The sequence below is a fragment of the Pelodiscus sinensis genome, chromosome 11, assembly GCF_049634645.1.
Source record: "Pelodiscus sinensis isolate JC-2024 chromosome 11, ASM4963464v1, whole genome shotgun sequence".
Lineage (NCBI taxonomy): Eukaryota > Metazoa > Chordata > Testudines > Trionychidae > Pelodiscus > Pelodiscus sinensis.
In genome coordinates this window covers 48,325,746-48,349,299 of record NC_134721.1, presented here as the reverse complement: position 1 = coordinate 48,349,299, position 23,554 = coordinate 48,325,746, and the positions used below count along the sequence as shown (strand labels likewise).

Sequence of the window (23,554 nt, the reverse complement as noted above, 5' to 3'; positions counted from 1 at the left end):
CCCGTCGCCCCATCGACGCCCATCGACACCCATCGCCCAGGGCCCCGTCGCCCCATCGACACCCAACGACGCCCATCGCCCAGGGCCCCATCGACACCCATCGACACCCATCGCCCAGGGCCCCGTCGCCCCATCGACACCCATCGACACCCATCGCCCAGGGCCCCATCGACACCCATCGCCCAGGGCCCCGTCGCCCCATCGACACCCAACGACGCCCATCGCCCAGGGCCCCATCGACACCCATCGACACCCATCGCCCAGGGCCCCGTCGCCCCATCGACACCCATCGACACCCATCGCCCAGGGCCCCATCGACACCCATCGCCCAGGGCCCCGTCGCCCCATCGACACCCATCGCCCAGGGCCCCGTCGCCCCATCGACGCCCATCGACACCCATCGCCCAGGGCCCCGTCGCCCCATCGACACCCAACGACGCCCATCGCCCAGGGCCCCATCGACACCCATCGACACCCATCGCCCAGGGCCCCGTCGCCCCATCGACACCCATCGACACCCATCGCCCAGGGCCCCATCGACACCCATCGCCCAGGGCCCCGTCGCCCCATCGACACCCATCGCCCAGGGCCCCGTCGCCCCATCGACACCCATCGCCCAGGGCCCCGTCGCCCCATCGACACCCATCGACACCCATCGCCCAGGGCCCAGTCGCCCCATCGACACCCATCGCCCAGGGCCCCGTCGCCCCATCGACACCCATCGCCCAGGGCCCCGTCGCCCCATCGACGCCCATCGACACCCATCGCCCAGGGCCCCGTCGCCCCATCGACACCCATCGCCCAGGGCCCCGTCGCCCCATCGACACCCATCGACACCCATCGCCCAGGGCCCCGTCGCCCCATCGACACCCATCGCCCAGGGCCCCGTCGCCCCATCGACACCCATCGACACCCATCGCCCAGGGCCCCGTCGCCCCATCGACACCCATCGCCCAGGGCCCCGTCGCCCCATCGACACCCATCGCCCACGGCCCTGTCGCCCCATCGACACCCAACGCCCCAACCACACCCAACGCCCACGGCCCTATTGGCCCATCGACGCCCAACGCCCCATCGACACCCATCGCCCATTGACACCCATCGCCCAGGGCCCTATCGGCCCAACGCCCCATCGACACCCAACGCCCCATCGACGCCCATTGACACCCATTGCCCCATCAACGTCCATCACCCACGGCGCTATTGGCCCGTCGACACCCATCGCCCACAGCCCTATTGGCCCGTCGACACCCATCGCCCACGGCCCTATCGGCCCATCGACACCCACAGCCCTATCGGCCCATCGATACCCATCACCCATGGCCCTATTGGCCCGTTGACACCCAACGCCTACGGCCCTATTGGCCCATCGACACCCATCGTCCACGGCCCTATTGGCCCATCAACACCCAACGCCTACGGCCCTATTGGCCCATCGACACCCAACGCCTACGGCCCTATTGGCCCATCGACACCCAATGCCTACGGCCCTATTGGCCCATCGACACCCATCGTCCACGGCCCTATTGGCCCATCGACACCCATCATCCACGGCCCTATTGGCCCATCGACACCCAACGCCTACGGCCCTATCGGCCCGACAGCCAACTCCTTAGGCCCAATCAGCCCATCAACACCCAAAGCCTACAGCCCTATCGGCCTGCCTGAGAGTCTCCTGCCCTGTATAGAATTAGCACCCGTCTTAGATTCTGAGGCATAACAAAAAATTACAGATGCTGGGAGTAGGGCTCTAGATTGGAGTGATTGGGAGGTAGCTGGTGAGAAATAGACTCACTTCAGCAGTGGTTAGCTGTGCCTGAAAGAACGACTACCACTGCTTAAGTAAGTCACTGCTCAGACCAGGGAACGAGATGCTGGTTCATGCAAAGCAGACATGTCTAGTTATTAATCTGTAGAGAGGCAAGGCAGATGAAACTTGCTCTCTTCTGAGCTCCTCTTCAGGTCTAGTATTTTGTAGGCTAATTATTTTTAAATGGGCATGCATGTACCATATTTTCCGGCGTATAAGGCGACTGGGCGTATAAGACGACCCCCTAATTTTTTAGTTAAAAGATAGGGTTTCGTCTTATACCCCAGCGCCCCTCCGCCTCCTTTGCTCCCGGTGTCCCTGGTCTGCTGGAGATGGTCCCCAGCAGACCAGAGGCACCGGGAGCAAAGCTTCCACAAAAGCGCATCTAGATTGGCAAGGATGCTTTTGCGCAAAAAGTGCTTTTGCGCAAAGCATCCATGGCCAGTCTAGATGCGATTTTGGGCAAGAAAGCGCCGCTCGCCATTTTAGCCATTGGGGCTTTTTTTGCGCAAAACAATTCTTCCCTGTCTACACTGGCCCTCTTGAGTAAGTATTCTTGTGCAAGAGGGCTTTTTCCCGAGCAGGAGCAGGAAAGTATTTGCGCAAGAAGCACTGATTTCGTACATTACAAATTCAAGCGGCCAGTGTAGACAGCTGGCAAGTTTTTGCGTAAAATCTTGCCAGTCTAGATGCACTCCAGGTGTTGCAGTAAAATGTATGCTGACATGTTTATAATCTGGCAAAGATTTTGTCAGTCTTTAAATCAATTATCTCCACTTTGGAATTTTTTACAAAATAAACTAGCTAGACCAAACCAAGCATAATATTTTCAACATCTATTCCAAGACATTTATGCTTCAGTTTAATTGATGTATCTAAATAGATGTGGAACTATATAATACCTGCCAAAATCTCAAAAGCATTGTATTTGTATTTTATCCCCTAATACTGTAAGGCACGGAATATTTTATTGAACCTAATGAATATAATAGGATTAAAAAGGGTAGGTTTAGACAGAGTTTCATGTTTACATATAGATTGAACCTCTCTAGTCTGGCATCCTCAGGACCTGATGGGTGCCAAACCAGGGTATTTGAACTACGGGAAGTCATTATTGTAGAGAGTGGGTCTGTTTTTATTTTTATTTCACAATAAATGAAATAAATGAATAAATGGAGCAATGATTGTAATGCTGCTTTCTGACTGTACAGATACACCGTATATAAGCCTACATCTAGCCAAAGCTCATCAGCTTTCTTCACAACAAAGTGTTAGTGTTGTTACACAATTTTACTGTACTGGCACAAGGAAATAAGTAGATAAAGCATAAAAAACATGCATATGCTTAACAGCATTACCAACACTTCCACTGCTTACTGGGCTCTTAGAAGACATTTAGGGATAATTTAGAGCTAAATAACAGCACAGAACACTGAGAGCCAGGCCTGGTGGCTGTTAACTTTATGGGACTGTGGGATACTTGGCCACATCCATGATAAGTAGATATCCAGCTAATTAAAATTATGCTGGATCATGCCTGCTGCTGGACCAGAGTGTGCCAGACTAGATAGGTTCAACCTGTATTATGCCATTAATTAAAGTTCCCCCAAAGACCTCTTTCACTGATTCCCCACAAACTGAGTTTGGCTGCAGTCTCATCACCAAGTTCCTTTATTTGGCATACAACAAATGCATGATGGGTGGACATAGAACATATAAAACATCCAGTATTATACTGCATGTTTCTTCCTTTAAACACATTAATATTGCACTTACTATACATTGTATTACACATTTGGAAGCTGCCTTGATTATAGGAACCACTCCCTGTACAGCATGCTCTGTCCACGCTATCGACGTACTACCTAATTTTTACCTTATCTTTAGGATCCCAATTTATCTTGTCCATTGTAAATGGTTCCCGGATTGTTGTCTCTTATCTTAGCTAGCACAAAGATTCTGTTTCCACACTGATGATCCATTTACCTCCCTACTTCTGTCTCCCAAGAAATGAAGCCTCAACCATGTCCAATTGCTTTTGTCAAGCCAGGCCAACACGAAGGAAGCATAGTTATTAAGGAAAGAAAAAAAATATTAAATCATCTAGTCATTTCTCTTGCCCATGAAGAACATGATAGGAAACAAGTTATGTGAGCTAAAAATGTATCATGTCAAGTTTTATAAGCATGGGGGGGGGAACCGTAAGAGAGAATATACTGAGTCTTAACAAACCAGAAATGAATTGATGAAAACTGGGAAGAGGGTTTTACAGTCCCCAACGGTTGCATTATTACAAAACAAATGATAATAAACACACAAGAAGAGAATATTAGTGGGTATAGCTCAGTCCCTTGGAAAATAGGACCTGATCATGTGGGACACTGAGGCTACGTCTACACTGGCCCCTCTTCCGGAAGGGGCATGTAAATTTCACGAGTCGTCGTAGGGAAATCCGCGGGGGATTTAAATATCCATTGCTGCCTCTTATTCAAAGTAGGAATAAGAGCCTCCGGAAAAGGGCGCTTTTTCCGGAGGATCGGGGCCAGTCTAGACGCTCTTTTCCGGCTTTTTTAAAAGCCGGAAAAAAGCGGCGGACATTTTTATTTAAATGCCGCGGGGGATATTTAAATCCCCCGCGGATTTCCCTACGACGACTCGTGAAATTTACAAGCCCCTTCCGGAAAAGGGGCCAGTGTAGACGTAGCCTGAGTGTATGTCTACACTACAATGAAGATTGAAGCTGCCACTATTGATCTTCTAGGACTTGACTTAGCGGGTCTAGTGAGGATACGCTAATTCGTGGACAGTGCCAAAAGTCGAATTAAGGTACTTCAACTTCAGCTACGTAATTAACGTAGCTGAAGTTGTGTGTGTTAATTCAACCTTATCCTGTAGTGTAGACATACCCTGAGTGCCCTGGGAAACTCCAAACCTTAAAGCAGTAGTTTCCAACCAGCAATCCGTGTACCCCTGAGGGTCTGCAGACTATGTCTAAGAGTTCCAAACAAGTCTGCATCTCCATTTGAAATTTTGTAGGGAGTCTGCAAATGAAAAGAGGCTGAAAATGACTTCCTTAAAGCATCAAGGCCAAAGCAATACAGTATTGTATGTTGTCAATGTACAGATTGTTATTGCATGAATAATCATCTGATTTATATTAAAGAGGACAGGACAATAGGCCCCTTTGTTTCAGGAAGACACTTTCTCTTGAAGATTCACAGCCCATGGAATTAAGTCATCATTCCCATTCAGCATAAACTAAGGACAATATCTGTATTCAGTAAATACTCTTGCTTACTCATGTGAGGAATACCAATGAAGTCAATGGGTACTAATATGTAGGAACTACAATAAACAGTTATTTGCCATTTGAATAACAAGAAATAAGTGTTGACAATTTCATGTTTGAGCAAACATTTAATTTTTAAGGTGAACATACCTCTTCTAGAAATTTCAGTTTTTGAAAATATTGTAGTACTTCACAGTTATGAATGCCAGAGTTATGTACTGATCAGACAATCACACACCTCATGTGGAAATGTAAATATGCAAACAGGCCAGCAAAGAAAAGAGGGGTGGGCAAATATTGTACTGTGTTAAACATAAACTGTGAAAAAGGGAAAATTTTAAAAAAGATTGACAAGGTAAGGAAAGTATTTCTGTGCTTGTTTAATTTAAACTAAGATGGTTAAACCAGCACTTACCTTTTGCACAGTAAAGTTTCAACACTGTTTTAACTGACTGTTCAGCTGTAAAATTTTGAAGGAACAACCATAAAGTTTTGTTCAGTGTTACAACTTCCATTCTTCATAGCTGTGTCTACATTGGTGCGACCTTGCGCAAAAGCAAATGCTTTTGCGCAAAAACTTGCTGCCTGTCTACACTGGCCCCGAGTTCTTGTGCAAGTACACTGACATTCTAATGTATGAAATCAGGGCTTCTTGCGCAAGAACTCTGATGCTCCCGCTCAGGAATAAGCCCTCATGCACAACTGTACTTGCCCAAGAGGCCAGTGTAGACAGGCAACATGAATTTCTTGTGCAAGAAAGTCTTATGGTTAAAATGGCCATCAGAGCTTTCTTGCGCAAGAGAGTGTCTACACTGGCATGGATGCTCTTGCGCAAAAGCACATCTCTTGCGCAAAAGCACATGCCAGTGTAGACACTCTCTTCTGAAAGAGTTTTTGCACAAGAACTCTTCCGCAAAAGAGTTCTTGTGCAAGATCATGCCATGTAGACGTAGCTTTAAGATGTCTATAACTCAGAGGTTCTCCTGTCTAGGGATGTTAGATATTGGGTAACTGAGTAGTCATGTAAACACAACTATTTGATAGTCCTTGAGGGCGGGGGCGGCAGCCAGTGCGCTCCGCCCAACTCCTGGGGATCCCCTTGCTACCTCATGCTGCTGCCTCTATATCAGCAACTGGTGCAAGCCTGTCCGTGGGAGGAGCCTGTTTAAAAACCAGCCCCCTGCTCAGACTGGCTGCCTGCTGCCCCGCGCTGTTGCCTCTGATACAGAGAAGGATGGCAGCAGCCCCTATCAGAGGTGAGGTGGGGAGGATGCCTTGACGCAGCCTCTACCTGTGGTGGGCCCAGGCCATGGACAGAGGTTGCTTCGTGGTAGCCTCCCCACCTTCACCCCACCCCATTGCTGCCTCTGATACAGGCAGCAGAGTAGAAGGAGGACAGGCGGCACCACGGAGCCGGTGCTGAGGGCAGCTAGCTTTTAAGCCGGCTCCCCCCAGCACTGTCTCCTGCTTCCTCCCTTGCCACCTACAGAGGCAGCAAGAGGAAAAGGAAATGTGAATAGTCAATAAGATAAGCCTTGGCTTATCAGTTAATCACATAGTTGACTACTTGTTAACATCCCTACTTTACAGTGTCAGTTCTGAGAACTTTTACTTGAAGAAAGCTTTTGACTTGAGAATTTAAGGCTTGGCAACATCTAAATCAAGACTAAAGTGTTCAGTAATTTCCACTACAGCAGTGTTTCTCAATCAGTGGTATGAGTACCGTTAGGGATACTAGAGAGAAGTCTGGGCGGGGAGGTACATCAACACAAGTGACTTTTGGAGAAAACTGAATTTTTGTTTTAAGTTTTTATAGTGTTTTATTATTTTTGTACTTTTTACACCCAAAAATTTAATCGCCCACCCAGTTCTGATTAAGTTGTATAAACTAATGTGTTGCAATGGTAGAAAAAATTCTGTGTGTCTGAAAACTGTAGGTACTGAGGGTACTTGTAATTTTTTGTTTAAAAAAAGGAGTGCTTTGTAAAAAAAAAAAGTTGAAAAACACTGCTCTAGAGTACAATCAATGAAAAAACCCTCCAACAACTTGGTGTGTACTCTCTTCTTAGCTACATTTTTTTTTAATCAGACCCTTTACAATTCTGTAGTTTGTTTCAGTGGTAGTTAATCCTGTTGGGGATTTGCAGGTTATTTCATTTTGGGGATTTTTTAAATCTAGTTGCCAGAGTCTCCAAACAATGGACCATTTTATAAACGAGGGTGCTAGTCCTGCAATCCTTACCGATCCCACAGGAGCTTTACATGAATGAGGTTTGCAGAAAGGAGTTCTAGGGTTCCCTGTAGCATAAATCCAAGTTGCATATATTTTATTTTTTGCTCAGAATTACATGTATTTGAAGTTGAGCTTTTATCTGATTCATTCTGTTAACCACAACACCACTCTCTTGGGAGCTCTTCCCTGTTTGACAGAACAATTTATAACCAGGGAAGTGCCGCGCATTTTTTTGACATTAGCAAAACTGCACTTGCTACAGCGAAAAGAACCAAACAAGAAGCCGCCTGTAAAACTATGGAGAGCAATGAACTCAAATCACAACAGGATCCATCACTCCCAGGCGACAGACTGTAAAGTCCTTAGAACAAACCCCATCACTCTTCGAGGGGCGTACACAAGCCAGCCACGCACACAAACCCGGACAGCCCAGGCAGGGGGAAAGGGCTGGAGGAGCAGGAAGGAGTTCAGTCTAATTCCGATTTTTCCTGCCAGTCCAGTTTACCCAGCCACTCCCCCTCTGCTTCATCTCCCCAAACACCCTCCCGATCCCCCCAGGCACCCCGCACGCTGCTCCGCCCCCACCGCAGCTCTGTGCCTCCACCTCCCCCACCCCTGCCCGTCCCTTTCCTGCAGCGCCTGAGAGCAGAGGGGAGCAGCTGGCCCCGGGTGCCCCGCTCCGCGCACGTGCGTCCCGGGCTGCAGGAGCCGAGCCGGTGCGCGGGGGCGGCATGGCGGGGTGAGCCATGGAGCCCCCGGACGCCTGGGACCCCTACCGCCGGCCCGCCCGCCGGACCCAGTGGCTGGTCAGCGCCCTGGCCTATCACTACGGGCTGGACCGGGGCGTGGAGAACGAGATCGTCGTGCTGGCCACGGGCCTGGACCAGTACTTGCAGGAGATCTTCCACCACCTGGACTGCCAGGGGGCCGGCAGGGTGCCCCGCGAGGACTTCCGCACGCTCTGCCGGGTGCTGGGGCTGGCGGGGCCGGGGGCGGCGGCCGACCCGGAGGAGTGCGCCGGCCTCTGGGAGGACCTGGCCCCGGAGCTGACCTTCCGGCAGTTCCACGCCAGGCTCTGCGGCTACTTCAGCACCAAGGCCGGCAGCGCGGCGCAGCGCCCGGCCCTGGCCAGGCTGCCGCTGGGCACGGAGAGCGAGCACATCGAGACCCAGATCCGGCTCCGCAGCCCGCTGCGCCGGCGCCGGGAGCCCCGCAGCGCAGCGTCCCCGGCCCCCGGGCTGGCCCCGCGGCGGCCGGGCTCCTGCTCCCGGGAGTGCTACGAGGAGGTGGTGGCTTTGGAGCAGGCCGAGGACCGGATCGCGAAGCTGGAGGAGGAGAGCAGCAGCCTGCGGGAGCTGGTGGAGGACATGCGGGCCGCGCTGCAGAGCAGCGACGCCAGGTGCCTGGCGCTGCAGGTGAGCGGGGGCTCTGGCCGGGGCTGAGCCAGTGTCCGCGGGACAGCAGCTCCCAGCCCCTTACCGGCCATGCGCAGCCTGGCCCCCACAACTCCGCCCGCCCCGCGGGCATCGCACCCTGCTCGGATGTCAGCACAGAGCCGCCGGGCTATTTAAATCCCCGATTAAAGGCGCGCAGCCCTGTCAGCTCTGACAAGGAGTAATGGGCTTCAAGTGCAGCAGGGGAGGTTTAGATTGGACATTAGGAAAAAATTCCTAACTGTCAGGGTGGTCAAATATTGGAATAAATTGCCAAGGGAGGTGGTGGAATCTCCCTCTCTGGAGATATTTAAGAACAGGTTAGATAGACATCTGTCAGGGATGGTGTAGACGGAGCTTGATCCTGCCTTGAGGGCGGGGGGCTGGACTCGATGACCTCTCGAGGTCCCTTCCAGTCCTATTATTCTATGACTGGCAAGGGATGTCGGCTCCCATCTGATGTCACTGCGTTCAGTGCATCCGAAAGCACACGAGCACCTTGCTGACTGCAAGTAGAGTTGGCGGCAGCTAGTGTGGTTATACAGGGGCTCGTTACATCTTGCGTTCAGAGGAAACGCTCTGCATTGTGACCTATCTGCATTCACCTCAGTATTTGGTAAAGAGCAGGGCTGACTGCTCCAGTGCTTGTAACCAAAAGCCATAGCCAGGACCTTGCTTTATTCATTCAAACTCTCCATGGTTACACCGTTGAACAAGCAGGATTTTTAAAAGCTAACCATTAAAACCCACTGAACCAGATGTGGGTGAAAGTACAAAGGAGGGTGGGAGACTAACCCCTTGCAGGGCTGGCTGGCTACTTGTTTGTGGGGGGGAGATTTTTGACCTTTGAATTAGTTTATTTCATGGGCAATCAAGGCTTCCATACTTTTCCAGTGTTAATGATAGACATAATTTGAAGATGAAGATGCTCTGATTTTTTAAAAATGAACACCCAAAGTACTAATGCTGACTATTGGAATGATTCAGAGGGTAATGCTCTATCTAGTTCCAGATTATTGAATATAAATAGTTCTGTTTCTAAACAGATGGTAACTTACATATTTGTCATTACAGGCAGTCCCCGCGTTACATACAAGATAGGGACTGTAGGTTTGTTCTTAAGTTGAATCTGTATGTAAATCGGAACTGACGTCCAGATTCAGCCGCTGCTGAAACTGATCAGTTTCAACAGCGGCTGAATCTGGACGCCAGTTCTGACTTACATACAGATTCAACTTAAGAACCCCAGGCTCCGCGGCTTTGCTCTGCTTTGCTCCCCGTCCCCCTGGTCTGCAGACCAGGTGGATGGGGAGCAAAGCGGTGGAACACGCGGGCAGCGGACAGCCCAGACACGTCTGGGCTGTCAGCTTCCCGCGTGCTCCGCGGCTTTGCTCTGCTTTGCTCCCCGTCCTCCTGGTCTGTGAGCATGTAACATGTAAAGCGTTTGAAAATATTTGTATTGCCCGAGGATTGTGCCCAAAAGTGTGTATAGGCCAAAGATAGATTCCTATTGAAGGGTAGGTTTACTACACAAGAAGAAAAAATGTCAAAAAATTGCCCATTTTCATCTTTGATTAAAATGTTATTTTCAAATATATTAATCTGCGTTCCTCTTTATGTCCCTGTTAATTGTAGGTAGGACTGTGGAAAAGCCATGCTAATCATAAGAAAGACGGGACCTGTTTTATAGGTAATAAGAGACTGTTAAAGCCAAAACACTCCGAGCCCACCAAGAGCCTTCAAAGTGTCCTAAAAGAGGTGGAACTAATCCGGAATTCTAGGGATGGACAAATTGAAGAAGCAATTAGGTTCAATCAAGAATTGCAAAAAGAACTGAGGAGTTCTCAAGAAGCTATAGTGACCCTGGAAGACTGCAACCATAATCTGAAGAGGGAACAGGCAGAAATGAGGAAGAAGGTGGAAGAAGCTAGACATGCAGTCCTTAACAGTCTTGGCAAAGTGAAGGAGTTAGAAGCAAAAGCCAATCAAGTGCCACATTTGCAGATATACATTCAGCAGCTAGAATCAGAACTACAATACTATAGGTAAGTCTGATACTATTCAAAATAAATGTATCAAATCATATTGAAGCATAACTGGACTGTAAAATAAATAGTTATATTTATTTACTTTGCTCAGATGTTTTCTTAAGTGTGGTTGGAGATGAATTAGGAGCTACCTATTCATTTTCTTATAGAAGAACTACACTAAATTGGAGATCGGTGCTGAGGCAACCGATCCCTCGGGAGTCAATTTAGTAGATCTGCTGCAGTGGACACTCAGTGCCAACTCAAGTATGTTGTTTCCAGCAACACTATGCACATAGCAAGGAGTAATGCAGAACTCAGCGTGCAGCTGGCCAGCGAGAAGAACCACTGACTCCAGGCTCCACAAGGGCACTTATCCTTTGAAATGCACAAAAGCTCCCGGGGCTCCCGTACATTTCAAAGTGGAAGCACCCATGTGGAGCCTGGAGTCAGCGGAACTTCCCAGTGGCCCTGGGCTGCACATGGTGTGCCAGCTTTGAAATGTACAGGAGTCCCCAACAGGGGCTTTTGTGCATTTCAAAGCAGAGGCGCCCTCCTGGAGCCTGGGGTCAGCATTCTGCGGAACCTGGGATCAGCTGGGGACTCCACAGCTGATATCGGGCTCCAGCACAGCATTTCCACAGAACCCGGGGTCAGCAGGGGACTCCCCAGCTGATCCTGGGCTCTGCTCGGCATTTCAAAGCGGCAGCACCGCACGGAGCCCGGATTTCATGGAAATGCCACAGGGAAACCAGGGTTAGCTAGGGAGTCCCCAGTTGACCCCGGGCTCCACGTGGTGCTGCTGCTTTGAAATGCCATGCCGGCGTTTCAAAGGGGCAGCATCGCACAACTGGTCCTGCGCTTTGTGCAGCACTGCCCCTTTGAAATGCTGCGGCAGTGTTTCAAAGGGGCAGTGCTGCAAGGAGCCCGGGGACAGTTGTGTGGCGCTGTCGCTTTGACGTACCCTCAGTGCCCTCCCCCCTTTTGATGCCTGTATCTAATAGAGGCATCAAGGGGCGGGAATTTACTAGTTGACTAGTCCTTAACGTCCTTAGGTAACACCTCAAGATAAACATAAAAGGCCATTGTTTCCTCAATTCTTTATATATTACATTTTCCACCTTTAAGGTTTTTATTTTAATTAATTGAATCGGGTTAGTTCCTGTTACTTAAATTGGATACACATAAAAATAGTAATTGAGCAGATGATGGTCTATCACTCATTCTAAACCTACACTGGGCAAACAGCTCAGAAGTCCCACATATAAGGCTGGATTCTTGCCTACAATCAATGTTAAACTGTGGTGTAATTTGTATCTATCATTTTTCATTGATAGAAGGTATTTTGCTTAATTAGAAAGAAAGCTAATTCAAAATAAAACAGATGGTGTATGTAAACTGATTGCATATGTATACAGGCAGTCCCCGACTTACGCGGATCCGACGTCGGATCCGCAGTTATGAACATGGACTGCGGGACCACGTGGTCCCGCCGCCCGTGTACTCCCCGGCGAGAAAAGCTGATCTGCGTCTCCCTGGTCTGCAGACCAGGAAGACGCGGAGCAAAGGGGCGCGCCTGGGCTGCCCCCCTGCCGGCTTCCCCCGCGGCTTTGTAAAGCCGCGGGGGGAATGCGGGGGGGCTCGCATAGCGGAGCAGCCCAGGCACGCCTGGGCTGCTTCTCTGCGCGAGCCCCCCCGCAGCTTTACAAAGCCGCGGGGGAAGCCGGCAGGGGGGCAGCCCAGGCGCGCTGCGGCTGTCCCGCTGCCGGCGTCCTCAGAGGCTTTGCTCCCTGTCTCCTGGTCTGCTGGTCTCCAGCAGACTAGGGAGACTGGGAGCAAAGCCGCGGAGGACCCGGGCGGCGGGACCGCGGTGCGTCTTGGTCCGCCGCCCGTGTCTTCCTGGTCTGCTGGGGGGGGGGGGGGGGATGCGCAGCTAGTACGCTTCCCCCGCCCCCCCCCCCCAAGCAGACTAGGCTTTTCTCCATCGCCTGTGGCAGAGCAGCTGGGGCGCTGCCGGTTGGTCCCACAGCGCCGCTCTGGGCGCTACTGGACCAACCCGGCAGCATCCCAGCTGCTCTGCCCCAGGCATCCTGATTCAGCCGCTGCTGGTCAGTTTCAGCAGCGGCTGAATCAGGACGCCTGGGGCAGAGCAGCTGGGATGCTGCCGGGTTGGTCCAGTAGCGCCGGATCGGCGCTACTGGAGCAACCCAGCAGCACCCCAGGTGCTCTGCTCCAGGCGTCCCCAAGTCAGCTGCTGCTGAAACTGACCAGCGCTGACTACAGGAAGCCCGAGGCAGAGTTGCTCTGCCCCGGGCTTCCTGGAATCAGCCGCTGATCAGTTTCAGCAGCAGCTGACTTGGGGACGCTTGGGGTTCTTAAGTTGATTCTGTATGTAAGTCGGAACTGGTGGTCAGTTTCAGCAGCGGCTGAATCTGGACGGCAGTTCCGACTTATATACAGATTCAACTTAAGAACAAACCTACAGTCCCTACCTTGTACGTAACCCAGGGACTGCCTGTAGTTGGAATTTTTTCATGCCCATAGGCAATGAGTTATATGAGCCCATGGAATCCTGGCACCAGGAATATTCCTGTCCTGAGGTTAGACTCCATCAAAACTTCATGCCTGCTTCCCCTACGCCCAGAGCCCACCAGTCCCCATATCACCCGGGTGATTTAAAATGCCCCGGAGTCCCCATCGGCAGGGCAGGGGAATTAAAGTGGCTGACTGCCACTCGCTTACCCTGGCTGCTGGCATATGCATTTCTGCAGCCTTGGGGAAGTGGCTTGGGGTCTTTCTTTCCATTTCCCCCTGATTCTTTACTTTAAAATGGTATTTTAATATTCTGATAATTCAGAACAGCTTTTCCTTTTTTAATCTTAAACTTCCTGTTTCCTTATTGTAAGAATTCATATGGAGCTATTTCTGGTATTACAGCTATTGTACTCTGTTTATAGGGTGGAGGAAGTCTCTAAAAATAATCAATCTATCCGGTGTCTTTCTATAAACATTGTGTATGTTGATATCTTTGGGTCTGCAGAAAATAAATGCATTTCATTAAATAGCGGTGCCATTTTAAATTACCATCAAAGTCATGTAACTTTTAAGACAACTACTCAGAGGGATTTGCTGGCAATGGGTCCAGAACAGAGCTCAAAGAAATTTTATGACCAAAACTTTTTTTGGTGAAAACCACAGATTTGGTGGTGCCCAAACATTTCAAGAATTCATGTCAGTTTTGCTGAATGTTTTTGGTAAAAAAAATCATTTTTTATATTTTTTACAACAAATTTCATTCAAAACATGACTTTTGAATGTTTCTTTAATTTTATTTTTAACATGTTTATAAAGTTAAACAAATGGTTGAAATAAAAATAAAAGATTTAACTGAATATTTTTCAAGTTGCAAAAATTGAAAAAACAACATTTTGGGGTTTTACTTAAATCAACATTTTTTTTTTTTTTGCATTTTTTGGAATTTCCAGCAAACTGAAAAATCTGTTCCTTACCCAGCTCTAGTCCTGTATGAGCCAGGCAGCCTTCTCTCTACTGCCTGAGATTTTATACTCCACCTGCCTAGAACAGCAAGTCTCCACTGGCCAACATAGTGTGGGCTCAGTTCCAAAGTTTGGTGGAGTGTGAAAGCACATTTTTGAGAAGAGGGTAATAAGCTAGTTAAGGATAAATAAGTTACATCAGTCTAGACTTGCTCAGCGAGTACTCTTGCAGGCCATCGCACCGTACAGATGTAGGGTTTATAAATGCACGTTGCAGGTGACTGATACACAATCCTCAGATATAATAGTTTGAAGTGAGTATAATGCTCAGGAACAGTGCCTGACCTGACTGGGAATTGCAGTGTCAGCCACAAAACACATTGCGCATGGGACAAATGCGGCCTTCCCCTACTGATCTATCAACATACCTCAGCCCTACATGAGTGACACCACCCTGAAGAGTAATTCTTTCTCTGTCCTCAGCTGAAATTGCCAACAGTATAAATGTAAATAGTGATACAGACCTGTGGGGATAAGCGCCCCTTTCAGCATCCCACTGATTTCATTGGGCTATACCTGTGTAACTGATAAGGCTGCGTCTAGACTGGCAAGTTTTTCCGCCAGCTGTCTACACTGGCTGCTTGAATTTGCGCAAGAACACTGACAATCTAATATAAGATTGTCAGTGTTCTTCCGCAAATACTATGCTGCTCCCGTTCGGGAAAAAGCCCTCTTACGCAAATGTATTTGCGCAAGAGGGACAGTGTAGACAGCTAAAAACTGTTTTGCGCAAAAAAGCCCCAATGGCGAAAATGGTGATCGGGGCTTTCTTGTGCAAAACTGCGTCTAGACTGGCACAGAGACTTTTCCACAAAAAGTGCTTTTGCGCAAAAGCGTCCGTGCCAATCTAGACGCTCTTTTCTGCAAATGCTTTTAACGGAAAAACGTTTCTGTTAAAAGCATTTGCAGAAAATCATGCCAGTCTAGATGTAGCCATAATGAACAGGGGCCAGATTCTGCTAAGAGCTATATGCTTCACGCTGCCTTCACAGAAGCCCAAGTCCCTTAAAAGAAGGTCAGATGGGGTGCAGAGAGTCCACATGGAAAGGAAAGACAGTTGTGAAGTGTGGTCCCTCCATACAGGTACCTATCTCCCCTCTGTAGTCAAACGATGAGACCTGCAGGGAGACTGGCCAAAGTGTGGAGTCAGGGATAAGGATGTTAAATTTAACCAAAGAATCGACTAGTCAATGGATTTTCCATCGACTAGTCGATAAGAGGGGAGCCACAGCAGGGTTAGCTTCCAGCCCGGAAGCTCTGCCTTTTAAATGTATTAAGAGCGTATCAGCTCTTAATACATTTAATGTATTTTACATTTAAAAGGCTGGTGCGCAGCAGGGGGCAGGGGGGGGGGGGAAGAGACAAAGCAACTAGTTGAGGGACTAGTCGACTTATCAGATAGTCGACTAGTCGCTTACATCCCTAGCTGGGGAACAGCTATTGTATGCTTCTCTGGAAGACAGATGGAAGCTATAATATTGTAATAGGTTACAGCTGCTATGAACTGATTCCATCTCTGTTCATTTCCTGTACCATGGTGGGGCTGTGAGCATATTAGAGGGATGCAGGGAGAGTGTGGGTACGTCTAGACTACAGGGTTTTGTCGACAGAAGTTGTCGACAGATACTGTCGACAAAGCTTCTGTCGACAAAGAGCGTCTAGACTACATTCAGTTGTCGACAAAGCAAGCTGCTTTGTCAACAAAACCCTGTAGTCTAGACACAACCCTACATGCAATAACACCTTCTGTCGACAGAACTCTGTCGACAGAAGGCGTTATGCCTCGTAAAATGAGGTTTACCAGCGTCGACAAAACTGCTGAGTTCTGTCGACATTATGTCGACAGAACTCAGCGGTAGTGTAGACGCAGGTATAGTTTTGTCGACAAAAGTCCACTTTGTAGTCTAGACACCCCCTGTGAGTGAATGCTGCAGGGCAGGGGCAGAGAGACACACAGAGGAAGGATCCATTGTGACAGAGAAGTCTGGTGATCTGTAATTTTGCCTCCTGAGGATCCCAACCTCTCTAGGTTTGACTGGTCATTTCCCCTTTCAGATCCATTGTGGTGAAAGGGCCACCCCTTTCAGAGGGGATGGTACAGAGACCTGCACTGATGCAAGTCACACACAATTCCCATGCTCACCCTGTCATGTTTTTAAAGGGGAGAATTTGGTGTCTCAGTCATCAGATTGCAGTTGATTTTGTTCACTGTCACCCAGGTCTGGATTCAAACCAGTGACCCAAAGTTAGGAACCCTGGTTCAGGAAAGAATGCAAGCAACTACTTACAGCCACTTCTAGTCAGGAAAGTATTTGCTCTTAAATACTTTCCTAAATAAGGATGTTCTCATTATTTGGTGCCTAAGAGCAGTTGCCTCTGGTACCCACCAATCTATCTTCCTGAAAACTGTCATGCAAAATATTGTTACCCGTGTACCTGCTAAATCTTTGCACCATCAAGATGAAGATTTTAATCGATTTCAGCAGCACTTGAGTGCTTGCGCAAATAGGGATGATTTCCTGAATGAGAGTGTGAAAGCTCCATAATCCATTACTATGCCCCCAAGCCTTCCTGCTACAAAACACTCTTACAGTTACTGTATTGATATATTTTGAATAATGTTGTTTCTTGTCTGAGATCTTTACTCTTTCTATAATGGATGGGTTTGTTCAATACTCTCCTTTCTTTGGGATTTATTACTTTCTAGTATAAGAAATGCAGTATGGCTAAATTAATATACTATGAGATTTTTAAAAAATAGTTATAAGTTAAATTTATTATAATGGCACATTTGTAGAAAACTCTTAGGCTGCGTCTAGACTGGCATGATTTTGCGGAAATACTTTTAATGGAAAAGTTTTTCCATTAAAAGTATTTCCGCAAAAGCGTGTCTAGATTGGCAAGGATGCTTTTGCGCAAGAAAGCCCCGATCACCATTTTAGCCATCGGGGCTTTTTTGTGCAAAACAGTTCTTCTCTATCTACACTGGCCTTCTTGTGCAAGAGGGCTTTTTCCGGAGCAGGAGCGTGCAAGTATTTGCGGAAGAAGCACTGATTTTGTACATTACAAAGTCAGTGCTCTTGCGCAAATTCAAGTGGCCAGTGTAGACAGATGGCAAGTTTTTGCGCAAAATCTTGCCAGTCTAGACGCACCCTTACTGAAAAGCATGACTCAAGTTCACTTTAAGGATACGAGTGTATATTTATCTCAGTAGGATTTGTGTGTCTTGTGGCCTTGTATTAAATAGAATGTGCCACTCATACTATTACATTTTGGATATAGTTGATAAGTTATATTAACCCAACAGATTCACTGACCTTTAATTCTGAAAGAACAGCTGGTCAAACAGATTGTTCTGTTAGATTTCACCCTGATGCAATTATGATGAGCTGGTAGTATGGGTTATTTTTAAGACCTCCCAACGCTTTCCATTATAAGTGTTTAGTGGCTTATAATTTTGCAGTCTAGACGTAGCCTTGTAGGCATCCACGTGTCATATGTATATGGGTATATGAAGGGATAAAACAGACCATTGTGCCATCCAGAAAAAAATAATTTAATCCATGTACTGGTGGATAATTAAATAATTGTGAACCAGGCCATGCATACTGGGAGCATAATTGGCATTGTCACCTCCCTTGCATTGACCTACATAACTGGCGTTGTGCTAGCTAGCACTGCTACAGTAAACACTCTTCCAGCATCTCCACTAACTCTGTTTCACAAAGATCAATTAGGCCTTTGTTTTTGTTCCAAATGGGATGAAAAAATAATTTGTTTCCTCCTAGTCCTTCTGGTATTTTAAGAAAAGCCTATCAATTTTCCCCTAATTCAAGTTAGCTAGTGTATAATCCCCACTGAATTGCTTCCTTCAGTGCTGCATTTTGCATTCTGCTGCAGCAGGCACAGCCAGGGAAGGGGTTCTTCTGCCTCCTACCGTCCTCAGCCAGAGTGAGGATTGCAGCAAACTGTGCACTTTCCCCTGGGAGACAGCCAACAGTGTTCTTGAACAAATAGGGGAGGAAGCTTCAGACCCCACCCCTGCCCTTCCACAAGGGTGCTTGACAGAGGGTTGGAGGCTCCAGGCGAGGCCAATCCCTTTCACCTGCCGGTCTCTGTCCTGCATGGTTTTATGTGTCTCCATACAAGTGGTGGGGGGAGCTGTCTCTTTTATGCACAGGAGTGCCTCAGCCCCTCATCCCCACAGTGACATTTAGATACATTTTTACAAAACAATCTGCTTTCAAGGAATAGGCATTTTCTGAGAGAAAACCATTCAGCTGGAAAATTTTCCACCAGCTTTGTTGTGACACCTCTAATACGATCACAGCACAAGACACGCCCCCGTTTTTAGATGTACAAAGATGGGGAGGACATCTAAATGTAGATAGAAAATAGCTGGCTTTTCACAGAAGGAACCTGGCCTCTTAATAGACAGCGAACCTTAACCTGCATCTGGGAGCACCGTGCCATCATGTTCCCGATCCACAGATGGAAAAGTTCCAACTATACTAGCTAGAGATGTGAAGGAGTAGTTAACTAGTGTGGCAAGGGCCCCTCTTCCCCAAGCCACCACTGGGTAGGCCTCTTCCTCCTAGCCCCAAGGGTTGGGGTTTTGTAATGGGTTTCAGTGGTAGGGAGCTGGCCACACACCCTCAGGCTCCCTCCCTAGGTAAGGGCAGCTAGTACTGATCCAGATTGTTCTCTCCAATTTCTTCCTCTCTGTCGCTGCTCCACCACCTTCTCTCCAATTTCTTCCTCTCTGTCGCTGCTCCACCACCTTCCTTTTATCCTCTCACACTCCAGCCTCCGCCTGCTGAGGCTTTCAAATGCCCTCAGTCAGCCAGCAGAGGAGTCAGCTGGCCCCTATCTGCCTGAGCCAGCTGCATCTAATTGGGCTGCAGTTCTCTGCTTTTACTCACAGGGGTTTTTACCACCTTTTCTCCTCTCTGCAGCAGCTCCCTGGCCTGACCCTGTCACACTATCCCATAAGTCACTCCCTCCGTCCTTGCTGCCCCTATCAGTAGAGCAGTGGTCACCAACCAGTAGATTGGGATCTACCAGTAGATCTTGGAGCCTCTGTAGGTGATCCTGACTGGTCTGGCTGGGAAACCTCCACTTCCTGTTATGCTGCTCCTGCCCTCTGCCTTGGAGCTGCCCTTTGGGAACCTCTTGCTTGCTGTGCAGGGTATGGGAGGGAAAAGAGGGGGTCTCTGATGTCAGGGTGCCCCTCCCCCCCACTCCTGTGCCCTATGTCCACACAGAGAGAAGAGGATGGAGGGAGTGTGGCAATGCAAATCTCTGTCACTCTCACACAGTACGGCTACGTCTAGACTGGCAAGATTTTCCGCAAATGCTTTTAACGGAAAAGTTTTTCCGTTAAAAGCATTTGCGGAAAAGAGCATCTAGATTGGCATGGATGCTTTTCCGCAAAAGCACTTTTTGCAGAAAAGCGTCCGTGCCAATCTAGATGCGCTTTTGTGCAAGAAAGCCCCAATCGCCATTTTCGCCATCGGGGCTTTTTTGAGCAAAACAATACCGCGTTGTCTACACTGGCCCTCTTGCGCAAAAGCATTTGCGCAAGAGGACTTTTGCCCGAACGGGAGCAGCATAGCATTTCCGCAAGAACACTGACAATCTTACATTAGAGCGTCAGTGCTCTTGCAGAAACTCAAAAGGCCAGTGTAGACAGCTGGCAAGTTTTACGGCAAAAGCAATTGCTTTTGCGGAAAAACTTGCCAATCTAGATGCAGCCATTATGTGTGTGTCTCACAAGCATACACTGTCCTTCCCTCTCATCTGCTGACCCAACACATACATAGGGGATTGTTACTACTTTTACTGATTGCAAAGTGGGTTAGTTTTCATTTTTTACTTGTCTGTTCATTTCATAACTTTCATTTCCCTCTGATGCTTAAATGTAATTCTTTGAGTTGTAGTTCTAAAATGCCTAACTTGTCCTATGTGGAGTAATTGTCCCTGTGGGAATTGTGCTCCTGGAGGTGGCTGGCATGTCCCTGCAGCCCCTGAGAAAGCCTGAGAAAGTCAGAGCAGGGGGTCTCCATGTGCTGTCCTTGCCAGTGGACACCACTCCTGCAGCTCCCATTGATCAATAATAGAGAACCGTGGCCAGTGGAGGCTGTGGGGTCTGTGTGTTATCCTGTGTTGGCTTCCTGGTAGCTACCAGGGTGGGTGTGGACAGGATTGGAGGTGCCTACAGGGGACAGGTCTTGGGCCCACCACCCTATCCCCTAGTACACTCTGAAACCCACCCTACTCCCTTACATTCAGCAGGTCCTTTATCGTGCTCTGCTAATATGGGAGCCAGCTCCATCCCTGGGTGGCCTGTCCTGCCCACTCCCAGGTTGGGTGGGATTCAAGCCCCCAACACTGCACCCCCCCAGGTGAATGCCATATCCCCTAGTCCACTCCAAAACCCATACCACCTCCCTTCAGAGGGTCTCTTTACCTGTGTTGGCCATCTGGTCACACCCAGGATGGGAGGGAAAGCAACACTAGAGTCCACCATTCTACCATCCCCAGGTCAGTGCTCTTTCCTATAGGCCACTGCACCTCCCTTACCTTCAGAGAGTCCCTTATCCTGCTTTCTTAATGAGGGAGCTGGAGCCATCCCTGGGACAGCCTGTGCTGGTTGTCCATCCACTCTTGGGGTGGGCAAGACTAGAAGCCACCACCACGTACTCCCCAGGTAAGTGCCCTATCCCTTAAGCTGCTTCAGAACCCACCTTACTACCATATCTTCAGAGGGTCCCTTATCCTGCCTTTCTAATACACGAGCCAGCTCCATCCCTGGGGCAGCCTGTGTTATCTGTCCAGCCACTCTCAGGCTATGTCTAGACTGCAGGCTTCTTTCGAAAGAGCCTCTTTCGAAAGATCGCGTCTAGACTGCAGGCGGATCTTTCGAAAGAAAAATCCGCTTTTTCGAAAGAGAGCACCCAGCGAGTCTGGATGCTCTCTTTCGAAGACGGCCTCTTTACATTGAAGAACGCCTTCTTTCGAAAGAGGAACTTTCGAAGGAAGGCGTTCTTCCTCGTGAAATGAGGTTTACCGCCATCGAAAGAAAAGCCGCGTTCTTTCGAAATAATTTCGAAAGAACGCGGCTTGAGTCTGGACGCAGGGGAAGTTTTTTCGGGAAAAGGCTACTTTTCCCGAAAAAACCCCTGAGTCTGGACACGGCCTCAGAGTGGGCAGGTCTTAAGCCCCCAACCCTGTGCTCCCCAGGCGAATAGCTGTATCCTTTAGTCCACTCAAAAAACCACACCACTGCCCTACTTTCAGAGGGCAAAATGCATTGACTATTCGATTAGTCAATTACTCAATACTCAACATCCTGAGTAATAGCAGAGACGATATCTAGAAATAGCTGCATCACAGAAAACATTACTGATTCAGAAGTCCTTACTCAAGCAAACTTTGCATTCAACACAGTGAGAGAGAGTTTTATGTTCAATAAGGGCTTCCTAATCAGGGCTAAGGTGCATTATATTACTCCTTTTGCACTGGGGTTGTGCCACTGAAAGCCCATGATACCATCTACATGTTTTGTTACGTATGCATTGTTAGAGCATAGTGGATTGGCAAGCTAGAACTGATAAACATATCTAGATGTAAGAGAAGTGTAGAACTCTGATCATATCTAATTATTGAGATGTTTTCCTTTCTTTTACAAAAGAAATTAAATACAAAATCAAAACAGAAAAGCCTCGAAAAGCTAATGTTACATTCATACATTAAATAGAGATGGGACAAAACTGAAAGTGCTTGGATCTAACATTCTGAATTTCAGGACAGAGGTAATTTGGTTGCAGACAGGGGCCTTGTGCAATTTTAGCCTCATCTGAACAAGACCAACTGACTTTGTGAGACTTGTTCAGGTGGAAGCCTAACATCCCACAAAAATATTTTGTGAGATTACAGGGAGCCCCAGCTCTCATGTAACCTTTAGCCTGATCATCCAGGGGGTCAAGTTTCAGTTCCTGTGCTATAAATAGCTGCAAATTGCTTGCCTTTCGGGTGTTGAAAAATCTCACCTTCAAAAATATAATAGTACATAGGGTTGCCAGGTGTCCGGTATTTACCCGGACAATCCAGTATTTTCTGCTCCTGTCCGGTAAAAAATTCAGAGAATACTGGACACCTGAAATGTCCGGTATTTTCTGAATTTTTCCCCGGCCAGGAAGCGAAAATGCCAGGCACCTGGCAACCCTACAAACACTCAGCACCCGACCTCCCCGGCCCCCAACGACACCAGCCCCCATGCTTACCTGCTTCCGCAAGGCTGCTGGCACAAAATGGCTGCTGGCCAAAAAACCTACTGGAAGCAATGCTTCCCCTGAGACTTAGTGCTCAACCACTCCCCTGTTCCTATCCCTGCACTTAAAGGGGACATGCTGTTTTAATGCTGGGTTTTTTTTTCAAAAAAAAAAATTTTTTTTTTTTGGCTTAATAAGTCCTTGGAGTCCTTTTTTTCCCCTCAACAACGTTGGTCTCCCCCCTGCTTTTTCCCCCCCCTTCAACAGAATTTTTTCCCGTTTTTTGGGGGGGGAGAGGGAGGCGTTCAGTATTTTTGTTTCAACCATCTGACAATCCTAATCATACAGAAATATCAATTTAAACTGAAAACATTTATAGGTGAACAATGATAACCTGGGACCCAAACTCATGGATAGTGAAGCAGACTGTGACTGAATCAGTTGCCTATTTATTGACTTGATGCTGTAAGATTGTAAGAGCAGTCAACCAGATTGTTCTAGGTGATTGCTTTGACCCTCTCCTTCTTAACCCCCGTCCCCAACGTAGCACATTCCCAGAGTAAAGACCAGGATGTAATTAGTTTTTTGTTAAGAAACAAAAAGGGAATTTGAAAATAAAGTTCTTAAATAGGTTAAAAGTATTAGCAATTGAATGCAATTGCATATGTACCTTGATTGATTGAGATGTCTTCTGGTGTACTGAACATTCCTAATTAGGGCCAGGTTGGGTTAGTCCTGGGAAGAGGGACATATTGGTGCTGGTGGTCTGTAGAAAGAAGCATTTAAACATATTTAGGTCTGAAACTCTGTTCACATAAAAGAAAATGCATAGACTCTGTTTCAGCAGAAGTTGTTTTGTTTTAGAAGTATGAAGTATTTATCCATACATTTCACACTGTATTTGTTTCAAATAGCAGCAACATCGTTGCTTC

At 48.1% G+C, this 23,554-nt stretch overlaps 2 protein-coding genes across 6 annotated transcripts in view; one reads left to right on the top strand and one right to left on the bottom strand.

Moving 5' to 3' along the window:
- CFAP92 (cilia and flagella associated protein 92 (putative)) overlaps window positions 1–23,554 on the bottom strand; it is a 254,276-nt gene that overhangs the window by 82,128 nt on the left and 148,594 nt on the right. Inside the window, exon 8 of the mRNA XM_075939716.1 lies at window positions 23,293–23,388. The gene's annotated coding sequence lies outside the window, so the exon portion shown is untranslated. The remainder of the gene's footprint in view (window positions 1–23,292; window positions 23,389–23,554) is intronic.
- The window catches only part of EFCC1 (EF-hand and coiled-coil domain containing 1), an 80,600-nt gene continuing 64,826 nt past the window's right edge, over window positions 7,781–23,554 (top strand). For 2 of the 5 annotated variants that reach the window (XM_075939736.1, XM_075939737.1), the window contains exons 1-2: window positions 7,781–8,747; window positions 10,401–10,810. In XM_075939736.1, coding sequence (XP_075795851.1) covers window positions 8,079–8,747; window positions 10,401–10,810 — 1,079 coding nt within the window. In that variant the 5' untranslated portion in view covers window positions 7,781–8,078. The remainder of the gene's footprint in view (window positions 8,748–10,400; window positions 10,811–23,554) is intronic. The other 3 variants (XM_075939735.1, XM_075939732.1, XM_075939733.1) reach the window with 3 other exon arrangements.